The 22,962-nt window shown below is 28.2% G+C and overlaps 2 protein-coding genes across 2 annotated transcripts in view; one reads left to right on the top strand and one right to left on the bottom strand.

The window, feature by feature from the left end:
- The window catches only part of LOC127279017 (ionotropic receptor 75a-like), a 380,333-nt gene that overhangs the window by 20,999 nt on the left and 336,372 nt on the right, over positions 1 to 22,962 (bottom strand). The window contains exon 8 of the mRNA XM_051301087.1: positions 16,902 to 17,173. Within this exon, the coding sequence (XP_051157044.1) occupies positions 16,902 to 17,173 (272 nt within the window). The remainder of the gene's footprint in view (positions 1 to 16,901; positions 17,174 to 22,962) is intronic.
- LOC127279020 (uncharacterized) overlaps positions 1 to 22,962 on the top strand; it is a 335,741-nt gene that overhangs the window by 156,228 nt on the left and 156,551 nt on the right. The gene's annotated exons all lie outside the window — the stretch shown is intronic.

Raw genomic sequence — 22,962 nt, 5'->3', positions numbered from 1 at the left:
GTACCCCCCCCCCTAGCGGCCACATAAATTTATCTGGAGGGCTGAAAATTAGTACACATATGTATTTTCGCGTGTAGATTACAGGAAAATTATAGCGAACTTGATTGGAATTGATTAACATAGCGTTGTCAAGGAAAAACCATGAATTTTTACGAAAAATGCCTAAAAATGACTATGTACCCCCCCCCCTAGCGGCCACATCTTTTGACATAAAGAGCTCAAATTTGACACACTTACGTATTTTTACGTGAAAATTACAGGAAAATTATAGCGAACTTGATTCGGATCAATTTACATAGCGTTGTCAAGGAAAAATAAAAAATTTCGAAAAAAATAATTTATTCTCCCTAGCGCACACAATATTCAACCCAGACAGATCATATTTAGTATACAAATGTATTTTTACGGGAAAAATACAGGGGAAAAAAGCGGTCACGATTAGAGTTGATGATTAACTTTTTATCAAGTTTTTCAAGAAAAAATGACAATTTTAGGAAAAAAATGTATTTTTCCACCAAAAACGAACAAAATTTTATTTAAAGGAAATTAAATTTATATATTTTAACGTATTTTTACGTGTAGATTACAAAAAAAATATAGCGAGCATGATTGGAGTTGATTATCATAGCGTTGTCAAGGAAAAACCATGAATTTTTACGAAAAATACCTAAAAATGAGTATGTACCCCCCCCCCCTAGCGGCCACATCTTTTGACATAAAGAGCTCAAATTTGACACACTTACGTATTTTTACGTGAAAATTACAGGAAAATTATAGCGAACTTGATTCGGATTAATTTACATAGCGTTGTCAAGGAAAAATCAAAAATTTCGAAAAAAATGATTTATTCTCCCTAGCGCACACAATATTCAATCCAGACTGTTCATACTTGCTGTAAAACTCAATTTTTGCGTGAAAAATACAGGGAAAAAATGTAAGCGCGATTGGAGTTGATGATCAATTTTTATCAAATTTTTGAAGAAAAATGATAAATTTCAGAAAAAAATGTATTTTTCCGCAAAAAACGAAAAAAGTTTTTCTACAGTGATTCAAATTTATATATTTTGACGTATTTTTACGTGTAGATTACAAAAAAATATAGCGAGGATGATTGGAGTTGATTTTTCTGGAATTAATAAACAAATTTTATTTTTTAGATAACTTTCGATTTTTCCTTGACAAGCAGCTACTAGCCTTATATCAATATCTTAAGTTTTATCTCTTTTTGACTTAGAAAGATAAAATTTAATATTCAATATATTTTTAAAATGTAAATACAATAAATATATTGCGAGTTGAAATAAAATTATGTTTCTTATATTTTTTTAGTAAAATATTTTTTAAAAAATAAAATCGGACAAGTGCGAGTTACACTCGCACTGAAATCGAGGGTTCCGTACTCGAAGCGAACTTATTTGGTATAAAAACAAATGTTTAAAAAATATGTGTTGTATGACAACTAATATAAGTGATACGAAGAGGAACAATTTTCTTGAATTTTACAAAATTGTTCCTTTTTGTATCACTTATATTAGTTGTCATACAACACATATTTTTTAAACATTTGTTTTTATACCAAATAAGTTCGCTTCGAGTACGGAACCCTCGATTTCAGTGCGAGTGTAACTCGCACTTGTTTTAAATTTGTTTATAAAAATAAAAATTTATTTCTTTGATTCAAAGAAAAGATTTCTTTGATAACAAAAAAAGATTTCTTAAAACTAAAGAAATATTTCATTTAGTCAACAAAAAAAAGTAATGAAATAATTTCTTTAAATCAAAGAAATTTTTCTTTGACACTATAACAGTGCAGAAATTTTTTTGATTCAAAGAAAATTTCTTCAAAACAAAGAAACATTTTTCTGGGTGTATATTAAATAAAATAAAAAGTTTATAACGTATTAACTAAAGTAATGATAATATTGTTTTTAAATATTTACAGGTATAAATACTTGATATAATAAAAACTAAATTAAACATAATTTTTTTAACTAGAATTGTCTGGTCTTATTAACAACATTTTCTTGTTCAAATAACTAGAATTCTTTTTACCAAACGCTTCTAGTAACTTCGAATAGAACTTTTTTATTAGTGTTCAAAAAAGAATTGTTTAAAAATCGTAATTAAAAAAAAGTGCTCAGTTTTAATTTTTGTTGCAAAATGATCCTGAAACAGTCCCTTATCATCCCCAAAAAGAAAATCAGAGGTAGAAGATAGTCGAGGTTGAAATTATTCGAGGACCACCGTGATAGGCCAAGTATGACGAACTATGGAAGGCAAAAAATAATCATTTTTTTCAAAATTTTTCAAAATATTTTGCTCCATTTTTACTGTCAATTTCGTAGTGAAAATAAGCAAAAGAGCTTGGAGTATGATTATAAACCAGAACTCGATCTGATGGATTTATTTTTCAAGTGGATCCACTGTTGGTGATGCTTAAAAAATATTATGAACAATCAATATCAAAATAATTTCATTAAATTTTTTAATTTGTTATATAGTTATATTTTTGGTCTAATATAGCAATAAATATTTATTTATTTTTTAAATCGATATCACTTACCATTTGATATAAACATTTAAATTCAATTGCATAAACCCGCATATACTGTTCCGCGAAGCAGGGTGCGCGGGTATTTTTTTATTATTAATATTATATTTATTTTTAAAAATAATAATTTTTTTTCTTAATTAAAAGCATTCGTTTAAATAAAAATTTGAAAATTTAATTTTTTCTTTCCCTGTAAAAAGACCTGTAATTGCCGCTTAACTTTTGTTTTTAAAATAATCAACTTCAAGTTACATTAATATAATTCAACCAAAAAGTGTAAACATGGAAGATAAAAAATTAATTAAGCTTCTTGGTGAAGAAATTGCTAAAAGGAAGATAATTTACGTCAAAAAATTCACCATTCCTCTATATGCTAACCGAAGTCGTTTGGTGACAAATGCGTTTGAGGAAACAGCTGCGGAAATTAAAAATAAAGATCCGAGTTATTTTTGGTTAAAAGGTAAATCATACATATATGTATAATATACATTTTATATTATTATTTTTCCAAGCAAAATTATTATTATTTTTATTATTTTAAACCAATAAATATATTTTTACAGGCGGAAAAGTCGAAGAGTTATTTAAAAAACTTAGAAACAAATACTGCATTATTTCTAGAAAACAATTCAAGACAGTGGAGGACAAAAAATTTTTGGAAACATTTTCCTTCTTAAAAGACATTGTTAAAATTAGAAATGGTTAAAGTTATTTATAATAAGTAATCTATTTTGTTTTATTTTACATGTTAATTTATTGGTGAATAATAATTTATACAATCAATTACATAACAGTATTTTTAATAAATTTAAAAAAATTCTATTTTTAGTACCAAATTATTTAAAATCTTTCGCTGAACTAATCGACTTCACAAATAAGAGATCGAAAAGCAAAACTTGGAAGTAATGTTACAATTATTCCCTTTTATTCTTGGAGTAATTTAGGATTTCGAAGTCTAGAGTAAGTCAAAAAGAAATTATTTCCAGTGATTATTATGACTCCATCCCGAGTTAGTTAGTTAGTTATTTTTAACCTCCTGCGACAATTTGTCCTGTTTTTGACAAAAAATATATGAATTGTATTTTTATTATTATATTATTAAATAATTAAATATCTGCAAAAAAATTCTCCTTCCGAATCGCCCATCAAGAAAAAGTATTGAACAAAGTTTTAATTAGAGGATCAATATCAAAAATTTGCAAAAATAGTAAAAAAGTAGCATTTTTCCAAAAATTAAGAATTTCTTCAAAGGCTCTTGGGTAGAAATGGATCATTCGACATTAATTTAACTCAGTTATTCTTCCTAAATCAGGAAAAAAATTAAACTACTTGATCTGACTGCAATTTTCCAAAATCATGACATAATTCCTAACAAAAAGGGTCCCAAAAATTTTAATTTTTTTAATTTTCTAACGTGACTTGATTGAAAAATAGATTTTTTCAGAAGTATTTTTTAAACAATTTCATGATGTATTCTCGTTTCTCGCTTTTTTTTCTCAGAAATAATGCATTTTTTAATAAAAATGTAGACTACATAAAATCTGTATTTTAATGAAATCAACAACTTTTGTTTAAAACATTTTCCGAGATTTTGTGTTTTTTAGGAATTAGACTGAAAAAACTGTCATTTTTAAGAGTTTTTTATGGTTTTCACCATGATAATGACATTTGCGACAATTTTCACTATCATTTTCGTACTCAGCGCACGAAATTACGTAGGTATACCAAGTTTATAAAAAAAATAGGAGTGAACCATTATTTGGAAGTATATCCAAAAATTTTTTGTGATTAAAATAACCACACTGTTTCTTATTATAGACAATTTTCTGAAAATATTCAATAAAAGAAAAAGTTAAAGTGTTTATAAATTGAACATTTTATTTTTATTGAACAAATGTATTGAAAATTCCATTTATCTATTTCATGGAATAAACGTTTGGAGACTTTTTTTAAGCTTTTAAATTTAACAAAATAATGTGTAATGATGCAACTAAACCATTACCTTTCAAACCAATATCGTAAGATAAAAATATTTTATAAACCTGCTGCCTTCTTGGACAAACTAACTTTTTTAACTTGCCCTTTCGAATAGACGAAAGACTGAATATTACAGTTTGATTTGTTTATTGCAGGTTTTTTACAGACTGTATTAAATTCAAACCCTCCTATAAAAAAGACAAATGAAAATAAGACTTGTTATAATTAAGATATATACAATTTAGTCAAAAACAAAAATTTAATCTTGCTTGCCTACTTAAGGGAGAAGTTTGATTACGAAAGTCTTCAAATGATTTGAACTTGTGATGTCAACTTCAGTCACTAATTTCGTACGCATAAAATTTTTTCGCCAAAAAAATTTTAAAACATTAATTATATATTAAGGCTATTCATGTTATAAAATTTAATAAATCTTAACTATGGGCGAACTATGGCTACCTCTCGTGAACTATGGGCCAAGAAGAAGTTAAATTTTAAAGCTATTCATATTAGAAAATTTAATAAATCTTACTATGGATGTACTATGGGCGAACTATGGGAGAACTATGGCTACCTCTCCTGCACTATGGGCCAAGAAGAAGTTGAATTTTATGGCTATGCATATTAGAAAATTTAATAAATCTTAACTATAGGCGAACTATGGGCGAACTATGGCTACCTCTCCTGGACTATGGGCCAAGAAATAGTTAAATTTTCCGGCTATTCATGTTAGAAAATTTAATAAATCTCAACTATAGGCGAACTATGGGCGAACTATGGCTACCTCTCCTGAACTATGGGCCAAGAAGAAGTTAAATTTTATGGCTATGCATATTAGAAAATTTAATAAATCTGAACTATGGGCGAACTATGGCTACCTCTCCTGAACTATGGGCCAAGAAGAAGTTAAATTTTAAGGCTATTCATATTAGAAAATTTAATAAATCTTAACTATGGGCGAACTATGGGCGAACTATGGGCGAACTATGGGCGTACTATGGGCGAACTATGGGCGAACTATGGCTACCTCTCCTGAACTATGGGCCAAGAAGAAGTTGAATTTTATGGCTATGCATATTAGAAAATTTAATAAATCTTAACTATGGGCGAACTATGGGCGTACTATGGGCGAACTATGGCTACCTCTCCTGAACAATGGGCCAAGAAGAAGTTGAATTTTATGGCTATGCATATTAGAAAATTTAATAAATCTTAACTATGGGCGAACTATGGGCGAACTATGACTACCTCTCGTGAACTATGGGCCAAGAAGATGTTAAATTTTACGGCTATTTATATTAGTAAATTTAATAAATCTTAACTATGGGCGAACTATGGGCAAACTATGGGCGAACTATGGCTACCTCTCCTGAACTATGGGCCAAGAAATAGTTAAATTTTCCGGCTATTCATATTAGAAAATTTAATAAATCTTTACTATGGGCGATCTATAGGCGAACTATTGTCGAACTATGGCTACCTCTCCTGAACTATGGGCCAAGAAGAAGTTAAGTTTTACGGCTATTTATATTAGTAAATTTAATAAATCTTAACTATGGTGAAACATTTATGTTTTTATTAATATTTTTAATTGTTACTACAAAATATTTATGCAATAATAATAGTATATTATAAAAAATACTATTAATTAATTTTTGAACTATTCTGTAATTTTTATCTAACAAAAATTATTTATAATTGATAAAAAGAAAAGAAATAAAAAGAACTTCATAAAGTTTATTTTCGAATTTTAGGGTAGTGAAGTGTTCCACACTGGTTGTTAATGACGGTGATTAACAGCTCTCTTGACCAATCCTGATCCTTCTCAATCTTGTTTTGTATATATTCTGTGAAAGAAATATTAAAAACTAAAAACTTAAACAATTTTGATAATATTGAAAGAAAAATTATAAGTTCATGAATGAATGACTAAATATGTAGACAAATGTTTGAGTGAATGAGTGAATGACTGGGCCAAGGGATGAATTGCTGATTTCATGAATTTAAATTTTTTCGTTAAATAATTTTTCTTACGAAATATCGCTTCTCTGATTTCTCGCGGCACACCCTGTTTTGTGCCCCTTCCTACTGCTGTCATTTTCTTCAACTCACTGGGCTGAATCAGTTCGAGCAATAATTTTCTCGCAAATTCTCTAGGTTTTGATGCGAGTAGATCCAACTCTACTAGCCTCGATTTGCGTATATAAACTGGTAGTCCTTCTGCTATCTGTACCATTTCCTCAGTAATATTAGCAGGAGTTTCTCCACTTATATCTTGATCTTGCAAAACATCTTGACCTTCGTTTGCCATTTCCCGAACTTCTTTTGCCTCAATAAAATCCTGTTCCCGCTGCATTTCTGAAAAATTTTATATTATTTTATATTCATTTTATTTGTTATTATTTTTTCTTTTTACAAAATATAATTTTTTGGAAACGTAAATTTTAAATAGTCTTATGAAAAAAACAAAAAATTGTTTCTCGACAGCTATTAAAGAATGTATTAAATAATTACGAGTTGAACGTGTTAATGATTCTTGATCGTAAATTACACCGTCCTTGTTAACGATTAATGATTCTAACCATTCTTTGTTTTCTGAAAAGAAAGGAAAATTTTTTAGTTTAAAAATCCCGCAATGTACTGCTCCGCGTGGCAGGGTGCGTGGGTAATTTTTTATTATTCTTATACATTATACATTATATACCATCAAAGAAAAAAATTCTCAATGTTTTTCAGATTAAGAATATTTTTTCATAATGTAAAAAATTGTACAAATTACATTTTTCAAGAAGAATTCATTATAATGTGAATTAAATATTTATTATAGTTTGTATTTATTTTTTTATTATTGTTTTTATTATTTTAAGTTTTTGATTGTAATATTCTCAGGTTTTTTGAATTTCGAATATTTTAGACACTGGGAATTAATTATACTTTTAGATGAATGAATGTATTAATGGGTAACTAGATGACTAAATGACTAGATAAATAAATATATTTTACTTACCGTTGCAAGCAATTATTCTTGCAGAATATGCTTTTTTCCCCCACAATGCTTTTGACATATTTCCATTTATTTTTAATAGTTTTTGCTTCTCTTCAACACTAATGCTTTTATCGCTTAACCACTGCACTAAGAAAAACATTTTTTTATTAATTACTTTTATTAATTTCTTCTTCATTCAGAAATGTCAAGCTAATAAAATAAGTCTCATCGATTTGTCATAATAATAACATTTGTTTCTTTTCAACAAACTTCACAACGTTAAAAAATTTTGTAATATACTTTTTGAGAATTAAAATTCAATTGGGAGAAACAAAATTCATAAATCTGTAATAATTTACAAATATCAATCTTAAAAAATGAAAATTATTTTGTATCATTTTGTATCATAATGTCTGTTATTGGCACAAGGTATTTTTTTTATTGCTGTGATTTTTGCATTTATTAATGTAACGAATACATGCCCACATTTTACAAAATTTCAATACTAATTGACAGCGGTGCTAGATTTTACTTGTTATTTTCTCGATTATGTGATTGAGCGAAAAAATTTAAAAACATTTTTATTCTTTTATTAATTTAATGGTTTAAGATCTTCTTTGAGGATAAAATTTAGGACGTGTTTGAGGACTTCTTTGAAGATCAAATTCAGGACGTGTTTGAGGACTTCTTTTAGGATCAATATCAGAATGAGTTTAAGGCCTTATTTTGGGATCAAAAGCACGTTTTTGAGGACTTCTTTTAGGATCAAATTGGCTATGTGTTGGAGGACTTCTTTAAGGTTCACTTTAAGCACGAGTTTGAGGACTTCTTTTGGGATCAAATTTACAACGTGTTTAAGGACTTTGTTGAGATCAATTTTAGGAAGTGTTTGAGGACTTCTTTGAGGATTAAATTTATGACGTTTTTGTGGACTTTTTTGAGGATCAATTTTAGGACGTGTTTGAGGACTTTTTTGAGGATCGAATTTAGGATGAGTTTGAGGACTCCTTTGTGAATCCATTTTAGGACGTATTTGAGGACTTCTTTTAGGATCAGATTTACGACATTTTTGAAAACTTTTTTGAGGATCAATGTTAAAACGAGTTTGAGGACTACTTTCAGGATCAATTTTAGGACGAGTTTAAAGACTTCTTTGAGGATTAAATGTATAACGATTCTGAGCAGTTCTTTGAGGTGCTAATAGACCTATCTGAGGCATTAAATTTGAGTTTTGTCGAGTGGAAGTAAACTTTTTTAAAAAAATTATTTACAATTTTCAAAACAGAATTAACGTTACATTAGAGACTTTTTCCCTCTATGCTATACATACTTGAATTTTTAAAATAATTTAATAAATTTTAATTAATTTGAATTATTCGCTTTTTTATACATTATTAGTTTACATTAAGCTAGGTAGATATCGCGGTTTAATATTCATTTGTTTTCTTTTTCCATGGCAATATTTCTTAATAAACATAAGTACACATTTTGTACAATGACTAAAAGTCTTCTAAAAATTGTAGTTTTTTTATATTCATTTTCTTAACTTCTATTTCGACATGGAATTCAGAATTGAGGAATATACGCGAATGGTCGCGTGTTACTTTCAAGCAGGTAAAGCATATTTTAAGAAATAATTAAAATTAATTGTAATTAATATAATACATCAGAATATTAAATAATTATTGTCATATATTGTTTATTTAACCTAAAAATTTGTCTAAAAATCAACTTTAATTTTTTTTGCAAATAATTTTTTTTATTTTTAATAAAAAAAATTATCCTCGACTTCAAATTTATAGGGCAGAATGCTAGAGCGACAAGAAGATTGTTTGAAGAATTATATCCTCATGATCGTTTACCATCAGTTGCAGTTATTTTAGCAGCTGTTCGACGATTTTGGGAAACTGGAAATGTCGCTACGAATCACCGTAATGCAGGTGCACCAATGAACGCAAGGACAGTAGAGAATGAACGGAGAATTAGAGAGCATTTGGATAGAGATCCAACTATTGGAATTCGGGGGATTGCAAGGGAATTAGAATTATCTTATGGAACTGTTCAAAGAACATTGAAAGCACAAAAGTTACATGCTTACCATTACACTCGGGTACAGGCATTGGATGAAAGAGATTTTCAAAACCGAGTAACATTTTGCAATTGGATTTTGGAGAGGCATGCAGAAGATCATAATTTCATAAGAAGAATTATCTTTTCAGATGAATCAACCTTCGGTAGAAATGGGATTTGGAATTGCCACAATTTTCACTCCTGGTCAGAAGAAAATCCATTTCTCACGTCAGACAGGGCATTTCAACGTCGCTTTCGTTTAAATTTTTGGGCTGGTATTGTCAATGGACGATTGGTAATTAATTTTTGTTTTGATAGCTTGAGGTTTTTTCAAAATTGAAGATTAATTTTTTTCGAAAAATGATTTAAATTATTTAACACATGTATTTTAATACAGTTACATTTCTTAAAATTAAATAGTAAAAACTGTCTTTTAATTTATCAAGTAATTTTAGTTTATCAAAAATTATTTTTTAAAAAACAACTCCTATTAAAAAAACCAACCCATTCATATGAAATATTTTAAAAAATTTCATTTACAAAAATTGAATGCCATATAAGGTCACTTTAATAGTTTCATAATAAATTTTCAAATACCACTTTTATCAATAAAAACTTTCCTCCTTATATTAAAATTAAATATTTTGAAAAATGTTATTGTCAACTCCTGTTAAATTATCATTTTTTGACCGTAAGACACTTTCATAATCTAAGATACCAGCAATGTTGTAATAATATTGCACTGCAAATTTCAATTTTTGTATTATGTAATTCGCAATCATATAGGTGGGCCCATTCCAACTGCCCGACATTCTAACTGGTGAGTCATATACGAATTTTCTCCGTCGTTGTTTGAAGCCACTGTTGAGACGAGCTGGATTCACGAATGCAGAAATTGACCATTTTATTTATCAACATGATAATGCTCCACAACATAACAGCAGAGTTGCACAGGGGTATTTAAACGAAAATTTTCAAGAAAGAGTCATCGGTCGAAATGGAGTGACAGCATGGCCTGCTAAATTACCAGATTTAAATACTTTGGATTTTTTTCTTTGGGGATTCGTAAAAAGTCTCATTTATCGAACTGACATTATCGATCTGCAAGATTTGGAGCACAGAATTGAGGATGCTTTTCGTCAAACTACTCCAGAGATGCTGGACAAAATTTACGATAATTTCATTGTAAGATGCAGGTGTTGCGTCCAAGAAGGAGGAAGGGCATTTGAACAATATTTTCGATAATTTATTTTTATGAATTGATTAAATTATTATTATTATTATTATTATTGAAATAAAATATTAGAAAAATAAATAATAAAATAATTATTATTAAAACAATCATTCATTGTTTTTAAAAATTTTGTTACAAATTTTTATATTTTTCTTTTACAAATAAAATAATAATATAAACTTTAGTAACAAAAAAAATTATTAAAAGTAGAAAATCTAAAAGTGTAAATATTTTGTTATTACTCTATGTTACATGGGTTATAATGAAATATTATTTCAGGATGTATCAGACTACATAAATTTTGCAAAAAATTCTCATTTAAAAATTTCAAAATGCTCCGGTGTATAAAAATTTTTAAATTCAAGCCAGCGTCAGAAATCTGTAAATTCTCCATGTGCTTTAAAAGAAGGACACGTGCTTGCAATCGTCCTTTCGTTATGTAAACAATTTTTTCATCTTCTATTTTGAGGTTTTTTATCGGTGAGGAACTGAAAAAATTTTAAAAGATAATGCCACTTTCGAATTAGGATTCATACGTTAATAAACTTTTAATTTTCATTAAACAAAATTCGAAATTATTGCAAAGATTTAATTAAATTAAACTTTTTAAACAATTAATATTATAAATTTCAATTAAAAAAATTTAATTTAAATAGTGCCAATTTTAACTAACTTTTAATAAATGTTTATTACTAGAATTGTAAACAATCAAGTAACCTAACTGCATTTAATCTAACTTATTTTATTAAATCATTATTAATACTTTTATTTACATACCTCAAATAATTTTGCACAATTTTTAATTAAGTCAATTTTTTCAATAAATTTTTTTTTCATTTTTTTTAATTTGCATTTTATCCAAAAAAGTTTTAAAGCTTTTTCTTTTTTTTTTTTAACCAAGCCTCAAGTGAGTTTGTTTTGACATTTCAACTTCTTTCATGTGAAACTTGGTTCAATGAGAAGTTTGCCTCAGGAGAAGATTTCATAAATTTCTTTATCATTTATTTGTCAATCGTCAACACGTTCGCCCGCAAAATGGAAGCTCTCTGATTCGCTGAAATTATTAATTTTTTAATTTCGTCTCATTTAAAATCTATAAGATATTTTGAGATTAGACAAAAAAGACATTCTTAAAATTTTATCTAGATTACTCACAACAATTTTGTACTATATATTCTGAATCACCCGTATTTGAAATAAAAATTTGGCTTTAAAGAAAAGTTTCTTACAAAATGTTGCTATAATTTAAAAAAAATTGTGAAGAAAAAAATAAAATTTACTCCAAGGCAAATGAAAGATACGTAGTTTTATTTTTCTCGAAGCTCTCGAGTTTCGCCACATCGTTTTGCTAAGCTGTTGATAGATAGATCTTGCTTTTCTTAATTCATTGTCTTTTGTGTCAATTTTGTCGGGCATATTGTTTAAAAGTTCGGCCAATGATTTCAGAGTTTTAAATTGCGACGACTTGATATATTTTGAAATTTGTCGATACTGCATATCGGAAATTCGATCCAATGTGACTTGAGAAAACATTGCTGAAAATAATAAATGTGATTGATAATTAATAACTATTGGTAATAATTATACATAAATGTAAAAAAAGAATTTATAAAAATTTTATTGTGAAATTTATTATGAAAGGAATAAATATTTTTTTTAACTACCGAAAGCTTGCACTTAATAATGGATGAGATCTGTCGTCATATGTATGCGTAAAACCCGCAATGAACTGCTCCGCGAAGCAGGGTGCGCGGGTTTTGCTATTATTGATGTATTATTTTTATTTTATTTTGTAAATTTTTAATAATTTGAAAAATATAAAACAGTTAATAAAAATTCATTCACGCTTCATGGACTCGATTCCGCAAGAAAGTTCAATATCGTGCATGAGTAAAGTCTTGTCTCACTGCTTTAAATCCACATAGTGTCGTATTCGCGCTGCTTAGCCGATTGTAGGTTATATCACAAAACAATACTCTTTCAATCACAACTCCATGTCACGATAAGATACAACTTTTTGACACATTTGAACATTTTTGTTCTTTTCTTGCATTGTGCTTTGAATTTATTTAACACTTCCTGATAATAACATTCCTCAAAATGAATAATGGACGAAGTTCTGCAAACTCTTTTGAACTATGGGCAAAGTAAAAATATAATTTTTACACAACAAAACTCTAAAAAAAATTTTAAAAATATAAATTATAGACAAACTATGGTGATCTCTCTTGAACTATGGGCTAAATATAAATCAAATTTTTTAGGGATTAAATTGCTTGTTTTTCTTTAAAATTTTTATAAAAATTGCCGAAACACTGTCAACAATGTCTATAAAAAAGGAAATTAATTTAATTTTGATACGCAATAAATTTTTTTATTTACGTTTCATTTACTGACTAATTCTTTGAAAAATGTTTGTTTTTAATTTACATATAATTTAAAAATGAAAAGAAAAATTACCGAAAATTTGGTTAGTTTATGTATGAAATATTTTATTTCTATCAAATATTAAATAATAAAAATCTTTACAAACTTAAATTATCGACCTTTTTATTCCATTGCTAAAACTACAGTTGTTTTTAAAAATCTAATTTTTGGTTATGATTGTTTTGCATTCTAAATAAGCATTTTCTTTAAGTTTGAAAATATTTTATTTTTACAAAATTAAGAAAAATAAAAACAATTATAAAACTACTGAATTTATTTTCCAAATATAAAAATAACACTTATGTTATTGTTTACATTTTTTTAACCTATACATGTTGCTTAAAAGTGTAACTTACCTGCAATTGATTGCATAATCCTTTTTCCAACCACTTCAACATTTAATTGACGAACACATTTAATCATTTTAATACTCGGAATTATTTCGAAAACATTCAATAATTTACAAAAGCCGTTAACGAAAAAACCAATCGATCAAAACAAACTTTTCTAGTGATGACCATTGATGATCCCTTTTCATTTGACAGCTACAGCGACATAGAGTACGAAAATACAAGACAAACCGCAAATATTCATTTTCCAGCAGCAACTTCAAGTGGAAGGCATTTGTACGTTCTACTGTACTTTAAATTTCGAATTTTGTATATTTGGACAAAGAATTTAATAATCTTTAATACCCTGCTAAAAATAAAACCAGAAAAAGTGACAAAACGTCAGAATCTGTGACGTTTTGTGACTACCCTACTGAAAATCCCTGTATAAGATCTTGTACAATTTCATGTATAAGTACTTGTACATGAACACGTCCATGTTCTTGCACATGTATAGTTGTAAATTTTTTTTTTTTATAAAATTTGAGATTTTGATAATTTTTAACCACTAAGATTCGTAACTCATGCATGCTAAAAACTATTGCGCAGCTGTAAAGGTTAAAGTAAACTATTGCGCAGCCTTTGAAGTTTTTAATTTTTAGTAAAGAAAAACATGAATTAACATGTGCAAGAACATGGACGTGTTCATGTACAAGTACTTATACATGAAATTGTACAAGATCATGTACAATTTCTTGTACAAGTATCTTTCTTGTACAAGTATCTTTCTTGTACAAGATCTCACACATGAACTTGTTCCAAATTCGTATGCATTTTCCTGTACAGGAACTGGTCAGAACTTGTACAAGTTCAGTTGCTGATCCTGTACAGGAAATTGTACAAGATCTTGTACAGGGATTTTCAGTAGGGTCCTTACTTGGGAGTTTTTTTTAAGTGAGTTCCCTCGCCTCTCACAATATTAATTATAATATTTTACAAATATACATCGAAAGTAATACTGAATAAAAAGTGAACAGTTTTATTATTTGCAGCTAAACACTTATGATTTTAACCTCCTTTTTCGGGAGCTTTTTTGTGAGAGGCGAGGAAACTCACTCTAAAAATTTTCCGAGTAAGGAGTTTAAAATCGTACTGCAACCTCCAAGTGATAAACTCTGTAAACTATTTTTTAGGGTAACTGCCGACGTCTCTATTGACTACACAAGCCTGCAAAAAAGTAAAATTTCTGTTGTCAGAAATTGAGAAGTCATTTCTCGTAATTATTGTTGTGCTGAATACGAATCTGGCAACGAAAACCTCCCATTATGTCAGGATTTTGAAAAAATGGGGGTAAATGTCCCAAATATCACGCTTTCGTCAGTTTTTGAACATTTCTACCGGGTAAACCCGACGCGTTAGACACTTGTTGTAGGAGTCAAATCAAAGCTTGAACCCTGTACTTTACGACGATATAGCGGTATTGACAACAACAAAATAAATTAACTGGCAAAAATTGTTTTTTAAAGTTTGTAATCATGAAAATTGACCCTCACTGTTTGTAAATAAATATAACTATTTGAAGAAATACTTGGAATCGTTTGGAATTTGTCACTCGGGGGTTTTTGGGGTCATGGATTACGGATATGATGTCAGATTTTCAAAATGGCGGATCCAATATGTCGGATTGAATCGATTTTTAAAAAACTCGTGCTTTTTTCCTAAGAGGATACATACTGGTACAATACTGGTATGCTGTATAAAGTAAAAATTCTATATCCCCTCCCTCTCGCCTTCTACAATGGTATTTTAATTATTTTAATTTATTATTAAAAGGAAAATCTTTGGGAGGACTTAAATAATAATAATTCATTTTTATTTATTCATTTTTATTTATTTATTTTTATTGCACCGTTTTCAGTGACGCGTTCATATTTGACAACTGTTAAGGAAGTGAGGTTAGGTTGGGATTACCAGCAAAGAGTCACAGTACTACGTACCAGTATTATACTTGTATCGTGCAAGTATGTTGTGCTTCCTATTTCAGAAGTACGACGTACTGGTATAGTACTAGTACTATATTTTAATCGAGTACTCACATTTTATAATTCTAACAGTTCGACATACTTTTATTATACTAGTACCGTACTGATACGTACATACATAATTATTTTGTACTGGTATGAAACTAGTATAATACCAATACTCCGTACTCGTAAATAACGATTAGTACGCTTGGCTATCTGGGTAGGGATATATATAAAAGCATACATTGTACTGGAGAAGGGTACGCTCCATGTGCGCGTGACTTTTACATTGTACTCCGTTTTTCGATATGTTACCGAAGTTTTTAAGCAAACCCAGCGAGAAATGAAAGGTCTAATCGACGTTTATTTAACGTCTAGACCAAGTTCTACATAAGGTCTAAATCAAGATCTACTTAGACGTCTAACTCGTAGAGAAAATTGAATTCTATCGAAAATTCTTTTTAGGATTCCTAAAAAGTTACCTATATAGGGAACTCTATAAGACGTCTATAATCCTGATTTCAGTATATCTGATACTGTGAGCGGTAATGTAAGTGTGCATCGTATTTCGGTTTTTTTCTTAAATGCTTGAAAAAAGTTTTAAAAGATTTAAAATAATTGTGTTTGAACAAGAGGTCGGTTTTCTATGTTTAAGGTTCTGTTTTAACAATTTTCTACTTCTTAAAATACATTTAAATTAACGTCTATTTTTAATTAATCTAGATCAAATTGAGACCTAGACCTGTTCTCAACGTCTTAGACGTCGGACAGACGTCGATTAAACCTTTCATTTCTCTCTGGGAAATAATAGCAGCATGATATGCAGTTTTTAGAAAATCAATTTTTTTGAATAAAGATGTGGTACTAACCACTTAAAAAAAAGTAAAAAAAATTTTGATTTTTAAAAAAGAGTCAAATTTTCATTTTTTTGAAAAAAATTTTGCACCATTCGAAAGAGCAGGAAAAACCTTTCGAAAACATATAGGTCAAATTTTTTTTCATCTTTCAGTTTAAAAGTTATGTCTTCAAAAATTCACTGTTTAAATTTTTCAAAAAAATTCAACCCCTTCCCCCTCCTACAGTTCTTGAAAAAACCTAACAATACTTTGTGGTTAAAGTACTGACCCCCAGAGCTAAACTATGTGCAAGTTACAGCCCGATCCGATCAACTTTTTTTTTTACTTATAGTACGTACAGGAATTTTACCCCATATATATTTATATATATCACGACATTTTTGAGTTTTAAAATGATTTTTAAAACTTGTAGTAATGAAGAGAGTTAAAATACAATAAGTACGTACCCAATTTTGGCAATTTCATAAAATGGACTGTCCTTTCTAACAAAAAAGGAAAAATCTTCAGGTGGCATTAGATGTACTTCTGTTAAGTCACAAATTTCTTTATTGTCAAATAATTTTTCGATTCGCGGATATCCATTTTCTGTATCAGTATGATATGCCAAATTTCCTTGTAAAACTTTTTTGATTCCTTCATCAGGATATAAATATTTTTCATTTTCTGGTGTATTCAACCATTTCATTTTGTGAAACATTTGGTTTTCCCACTCTTTTTTCTACAATAAAATCGTTATATTTCAAGTAGGTACTTAAATAATATAAAAAACACACTAACATTTTCTGTGCCTTATCGACAGATATATGGCTTGAAATTTCTGAAGTGAGACATTAATTTTTTTATAACGAGATTTTCATGTCATATCAATTATTTTTTGGTTTTTGCGTATCAAAATGTTAGAATTTCTCAAGTAGGCCTAAAATTTGCAAAGATTGAAATTTATCAATGTAAATGTGCAAAAAGATAGTTCTACTATAGTTAAAAATAACCTGTAAATTTAATTGGAAAATAATCAATAAATTGTTTATTTCTTATAAACAATTGAAATTTTGTGCATACAATTTTTCAAAATTGAAAAACTTCGACAGAAGTTGCCGAAACCTGATAATTCTTTTTGCACATTAATCATGAAATTCCAAACTTTAAATATGAATTTTTCGTTTTCGAAAGTTTTTTTTTGTTATTAAAAATAATTGTTTACTATAATAAAATTAAAAAATAAACGTGTTCTGGATATGATTATATTCAGTTTTATAAACAAAAACCTGAAAAAGTATTCATTAAGGCTATTTAAGTGCCCTATTCGCAATTTAAATGCTCCCGTAGGGTTCGACAAAACACATGTTCTGCTAAATCTAAAAAAAGTTAGCAGACCATCACATCTAAAATACACTTTAAAAAATAATGGAAAATTTCCCATACAAATGTAAGGATTTTTTTCAATACTTTGTATGGAAATATTCTTTTCCATACACAAGTATGGAAAAATTTCAAGACAGTATGGAATATTTTCTATTTTATGGTACACGGAAAGAAAAGGAATGGTTGGGCCAACCATAGGTATTGATAAATACGTCCCATCAATATTATATGGTTACCACAACCATATCTTTAGTTGATACAACCATAGTATGGTTGGCCTAACCAAAGGTTAGGTTGTCACATCAAAATGACGAAAAATTGCAAATTTGATGTGACAACCTAACCTTTGGTTAGGCCAACCATACTATGGTTGTATTAACTAAAGATATGGTTGTGGTAACCATATAATATTGATGGGACGTATTTATCAATACCTATGGTTGGCCCAACCATTCCTTTTTCTCCGTGTAAAATTCCAATACGTATAAAATGCATGTATGGAAAAATGCTTTTCCATACACGCATGTATAGAAATATTACACGACAATATGGAATATTTTCAATCATGTGTGGAAAAATTGCAAATTACACTGTGTGGTAAACATTTTATTATATGTATAATATATTTCATTAAATTATAAAATTTTTTTCATTAACTAATAATAATAAGAGTATTTTAGTTTTTGTGTCTTCGTTTTCATCAAAAGTATACATAATGTTGTAAAAAAGTAAGGTAAGTTTTAATGCATTTATAATAGTTTAAAAATTTTAGTTTATTAGTTGTAAACATTGTAGTTGTATAAATAAAAAAATATTTTTATTTAAGAAATATTGTTTGCAACATTTTTATTTACTGTGTACCTTATTAAAAATAAGTTTTTAAAAGTTCAACCAATTTTATAAAACTATGATAACAACTTCTTTTATTTAACAAAAAGTTAAATACAGTTGTTTTTATTATTACTATAAATAATAGTTTTTTAAAAGATTTATGTTATATACCCTGAAATATTTTTACTCTAAAGTAACTATAGAATTTTTTTATTTTTTATAGTACATACATATTTTCTTATTTAAAAAAGTTTGTCACATCTGGTTTGTCTTAGTCTGGACGGCTAAGGGTTTCTTATTTCAAGAGAGATAATTTTATGAGTTTTCCGTACCCGTTTTTTTCATAGTTTTTTGTAGGCAGAAAGTTTGTGAGATTTTTCAAATAGAAATATAGCAAATTTTGGAATACTTTAAATACTCCATACGAAATTCCCGAAAAAATCCCTTTTTACCGTCAGTTTCTCTCAACCATTAGCCTGGGAAACATACTATAAGTAAATAAAAACGGTGGTGTTAAAAGTCTTTTAAAATTGTGTTCTTTCTGTGATTTTGGATTTGTAAATTGTGGATTATTCAAGGATACCATTTACGTTACTTATTTGTGGTATGTTTCAAAATCTAATTTTAATTTCAATTGTATTTCACTTATTTAAAATTGTAAGTCACTCTCTCAATCAATAAGTAAAATTGCAATTAATAACTTAAAAATTTACAAATTGTAGTTGCATATTACACTTATTGAATGAGAAAGCTACTAATAACTTTAAATAAGTGTAATTTAACTTTCTTAGATTTATAGAGAACAAAACAATGAACTGGTCCAGAAGAACTTTAATCATATTTTGTTATTATTGTAAGCTTTAAGGATCCAATATAAGTATGCCAAAAAGTTTTGAATAATTTTAATCATTTTGCTTTATATTTTTCAAGTCAAATACACGAAAATTATTTATTTGATTCAAAGAATAGGTTACTTCGGTATTATAAAATAAATATATATATATATTTATATATTTGTCGCAAATAATAATTATTTGAGTCAGAAAAATGGTATTCGTTTCAAATACAGAAATCATTTATTCATTCAAATACAGTTTATTAGATTTAGATAAAAATTATTTGTTTCATGTAAATATTTAAAACCAAAAATTGCATTATTACACCAGAGATCACTATTGGCGCAGCCGAGGTTGGGCAGTCTGTACTAAAGCAGTACCGGTATTTACAGTCAACTAGTGGTGTATCAGTACCGCCATTCCAGTACTGGAAAATCAATACTGAGCCAACATTGAGCCAGTAATAGCTGAAATAGATTTACTATGTATTTGATTATTTTTTAATGTTTAAAAACAGGAATAATTGAAGTTTGATTAGAAAGGTTATTTTTCATCGACTTATTAAAAATATTAAGGGAAAAAAATATTTCTGAAATTTTATTTTAAAAAACAATTATTATTTATAAACAAATATTTTTTTAATTTATACATTTTTCGATTTTTTTTATTTCATGCCTGTCAACAATAAAAATAGTTCACAAAAAATTCTAAAGTAAAGTTGGGTTTATTTAATAATAATCAAGTAATTAATTATTTGAATCAAATATACTTTTTTAATGCAATTCGATCGCTCCTAAATGAAAAAGTATTATTCGCGAGCAGATAGAAAACACGTTATTGAGAAAAACAAATAAAAAAAATGTTAATCATATGAAATATTCTGTGGGTTAATTTTCTTAGTTTTTATCATTTATTTTATGCCAATATTAATTGTCAAATTAAATTATTTTAATGATGTAAAGTTCATTTAGCATTAATTAAGCAATTTAGATAATTAAAAATTTCATAATTTGTTTACACTTTAAAAACAATCATTAATTAAAATTTTAACATAGCCTTCAAAAAAACTGTCGTTTTTAATGAGCATATTTTCTATTTGTTTATCTGAATAACGTAGTGTTTTCTATCTCATCTAGTAAAATAAATTTTATATTATTACAAATTGTTGGAAATAAACTAAAGTTGGCTGTGTATTGAATTGTCCGTGCGGCTTGCAGTGAAAAAAATGGTCACTTTTAAATAATACAGGTCCTACCTCCCGTGATGTTAGTTAACGTTAGATCCAAGGTCAGGAAAACTATATGTTTTAAACCTAATTATTGCGTGTAAACTTTAGTGGTGTACCTATTTTATTTAGATCTTATCCTAGCGAGTCACATTTTTTTAAAATTTTAACATTTGAAATTCTATTCAAATAAAATTTATTTTTCAATTTTTTCACAAATTTTTTTTCTGGGGCACTCTAATATATTATATAAGGTAAATGCAGTAGTAATGCTGCTGATAACTAATGCACTGACGATTACTAGTGCATTTACCTTAGTATATATAGTATATTTATATTATATATACACATATATCTTTCAGTATGATGGCGTACGTATGTCGTTTCTGCCACCATAGTACACGAGTTTTAAAACAACACCTGGATCACCATAAATATCAATCAAATTTAAGCAGTAGTTTTCACTGTGGTTACAATGGGTGCAAAAAATTTTTTCAAACTCTAGCGTCTCTTAGAATGCATCTTATTAGATTACATAACTTATTGATTAAAAATATAGATTTGCAACCTCAGTATTTGAATGTTATGAACGAATTCTCAAAGTTTATATGCAACGTTTCAATATGTAATAAAGAAGTAGATAATTACCAGCTCTTGCTTAGACATCTTAAACAACACATTTCTCATGGATTATCGTTAAAGAGCATCTTTCCTAACTGCAGGACGAAGGGAAAATATAGTACAGTAAATTAATTTACAAGCCTTATATCGAAATATCATAGAAAAAAAAATTCTAAACAGAGATAGTGATGTATTTTTTATTTATTTTATTTTATTTAAATACATATACGGGCTTACAAATAGAAAAAAACGCCCTTTCGTGCAGAAGTACTAAATAATAAGTAATAAGATAATTATTAAGCAATAATATCAGGACATCACGTTGGCAACTACGCTTTTAATGTTAAATATCGCAAATTGCGAATAAATTGATTAAGCGATACGCCAAAAAAGTAAATTTCATGACAAAATTCATTTCCTCTAATACAGATTCTATTCAAAACTGAATTGTCCATGTAGTTTTTTTTATTGAATTTTGCTTGGAATAATTTCTGATTTCTCAAACTCTTTTTAGGGACAATAAAATTTATACTTAATAAAATCAATGGACAATCTAAAATTCTATTAATAATTTTAAATAAAAATAAAATGTCCAAATAAATAATTCTCGATGAGAATTTGGGAATCATTAAAGTTCTTCTGAGGTCAGTATACTCATGACTAAATAAATCATAGTAAATGCCAGCTTGTCTTGCTGCAAAACGGAGAAACACGTTTTGGACACGCACAAGCCTAGTCAATTGGTAGTCCTGGTATGGCACCCAAATCACCAATGCAAACTCTAGTTTACATCTAGCAAGAGTAAAATATAATGATTTGAGTACACCTATGTTCCCAAAGTGACACGCTATTCTATTAATGTAACCAAGAACTCTAAGTGTCCCATTGACAGCATTGGTAATGTGGGTGTCAAATCTCAGGCTTGAGGAAAAAGTGACTCCCAGATCATTCAAACTAGATACCCTCTTTAAAGAGATTCCACCAATGGTATAATTGTACATAATAGGTTTCTCATGCCTAAAAAAAGATATTACATTGCATTTATCAATATTAAAGCCAAGCCGGTTATCAATAGACCATCTCAGTAAATTGTTTATATCAGTTTGAACATCCCTGCAATCGGCATCACAAGTAATCATTTTATAAATTTTTAGATCGTCAGCAAACAACGAATAAATGCAATGTAACAATGAGTCACCTACATTGTTTATAAATAATAAAAAAAGAAGAGGTCCTAGGTGAGATCCCTGAGGAACACCAGAAGTAGCTAAGAAAGCATGTGAATATTCACTATTAACGCGAACCGTTGAATATCGATCGTTAACATAACTAGCAAACCAACTAGTAAACATCTTAGTAAAACCAAACAAGTCAAGCTTCTGTAGCAATATACCATGGTCTACTCTGTCAAATGCCTTAGAGAAATCCGTATAGATAACGTCAACCTGTTTACCGTTTCCCACATTATCAATTAAAAACTCAGAAAATTGAGTTAGGTTGGTAACTACTGATTTTCTCTTCATAAAACCATGTTGTTGAGGAATTATGAAGTGAGAAACATGACTATAAACAATGTCGAAAACAATACTTTCAAATACCTTAGAAATGGAATTGAGAATCGTTATAGGCCTA

The sequence above is a fragment of the Leptopilina boulardi genome, unplaced genomic scaffold, assembly GCF_019393585.1.
Source record: "Leptopilina boulardi isolate dan_hultmark-lab unplaced genomic scaffold, ZJU_Lbou_2.1 LbouV2_213, whole genome shotgun sequence".
Lineage (NCBI taxonomy): Eukaryota > Metazoa > Arthropoda > Insecta > Hymenoptera > Figitidae > Leptopilina > Leptopilina boulardi.
Note: the sequence above shows the minus strand (reverse complement) of the source record. Positions and strands in the feature narration are given on the sequence as shown.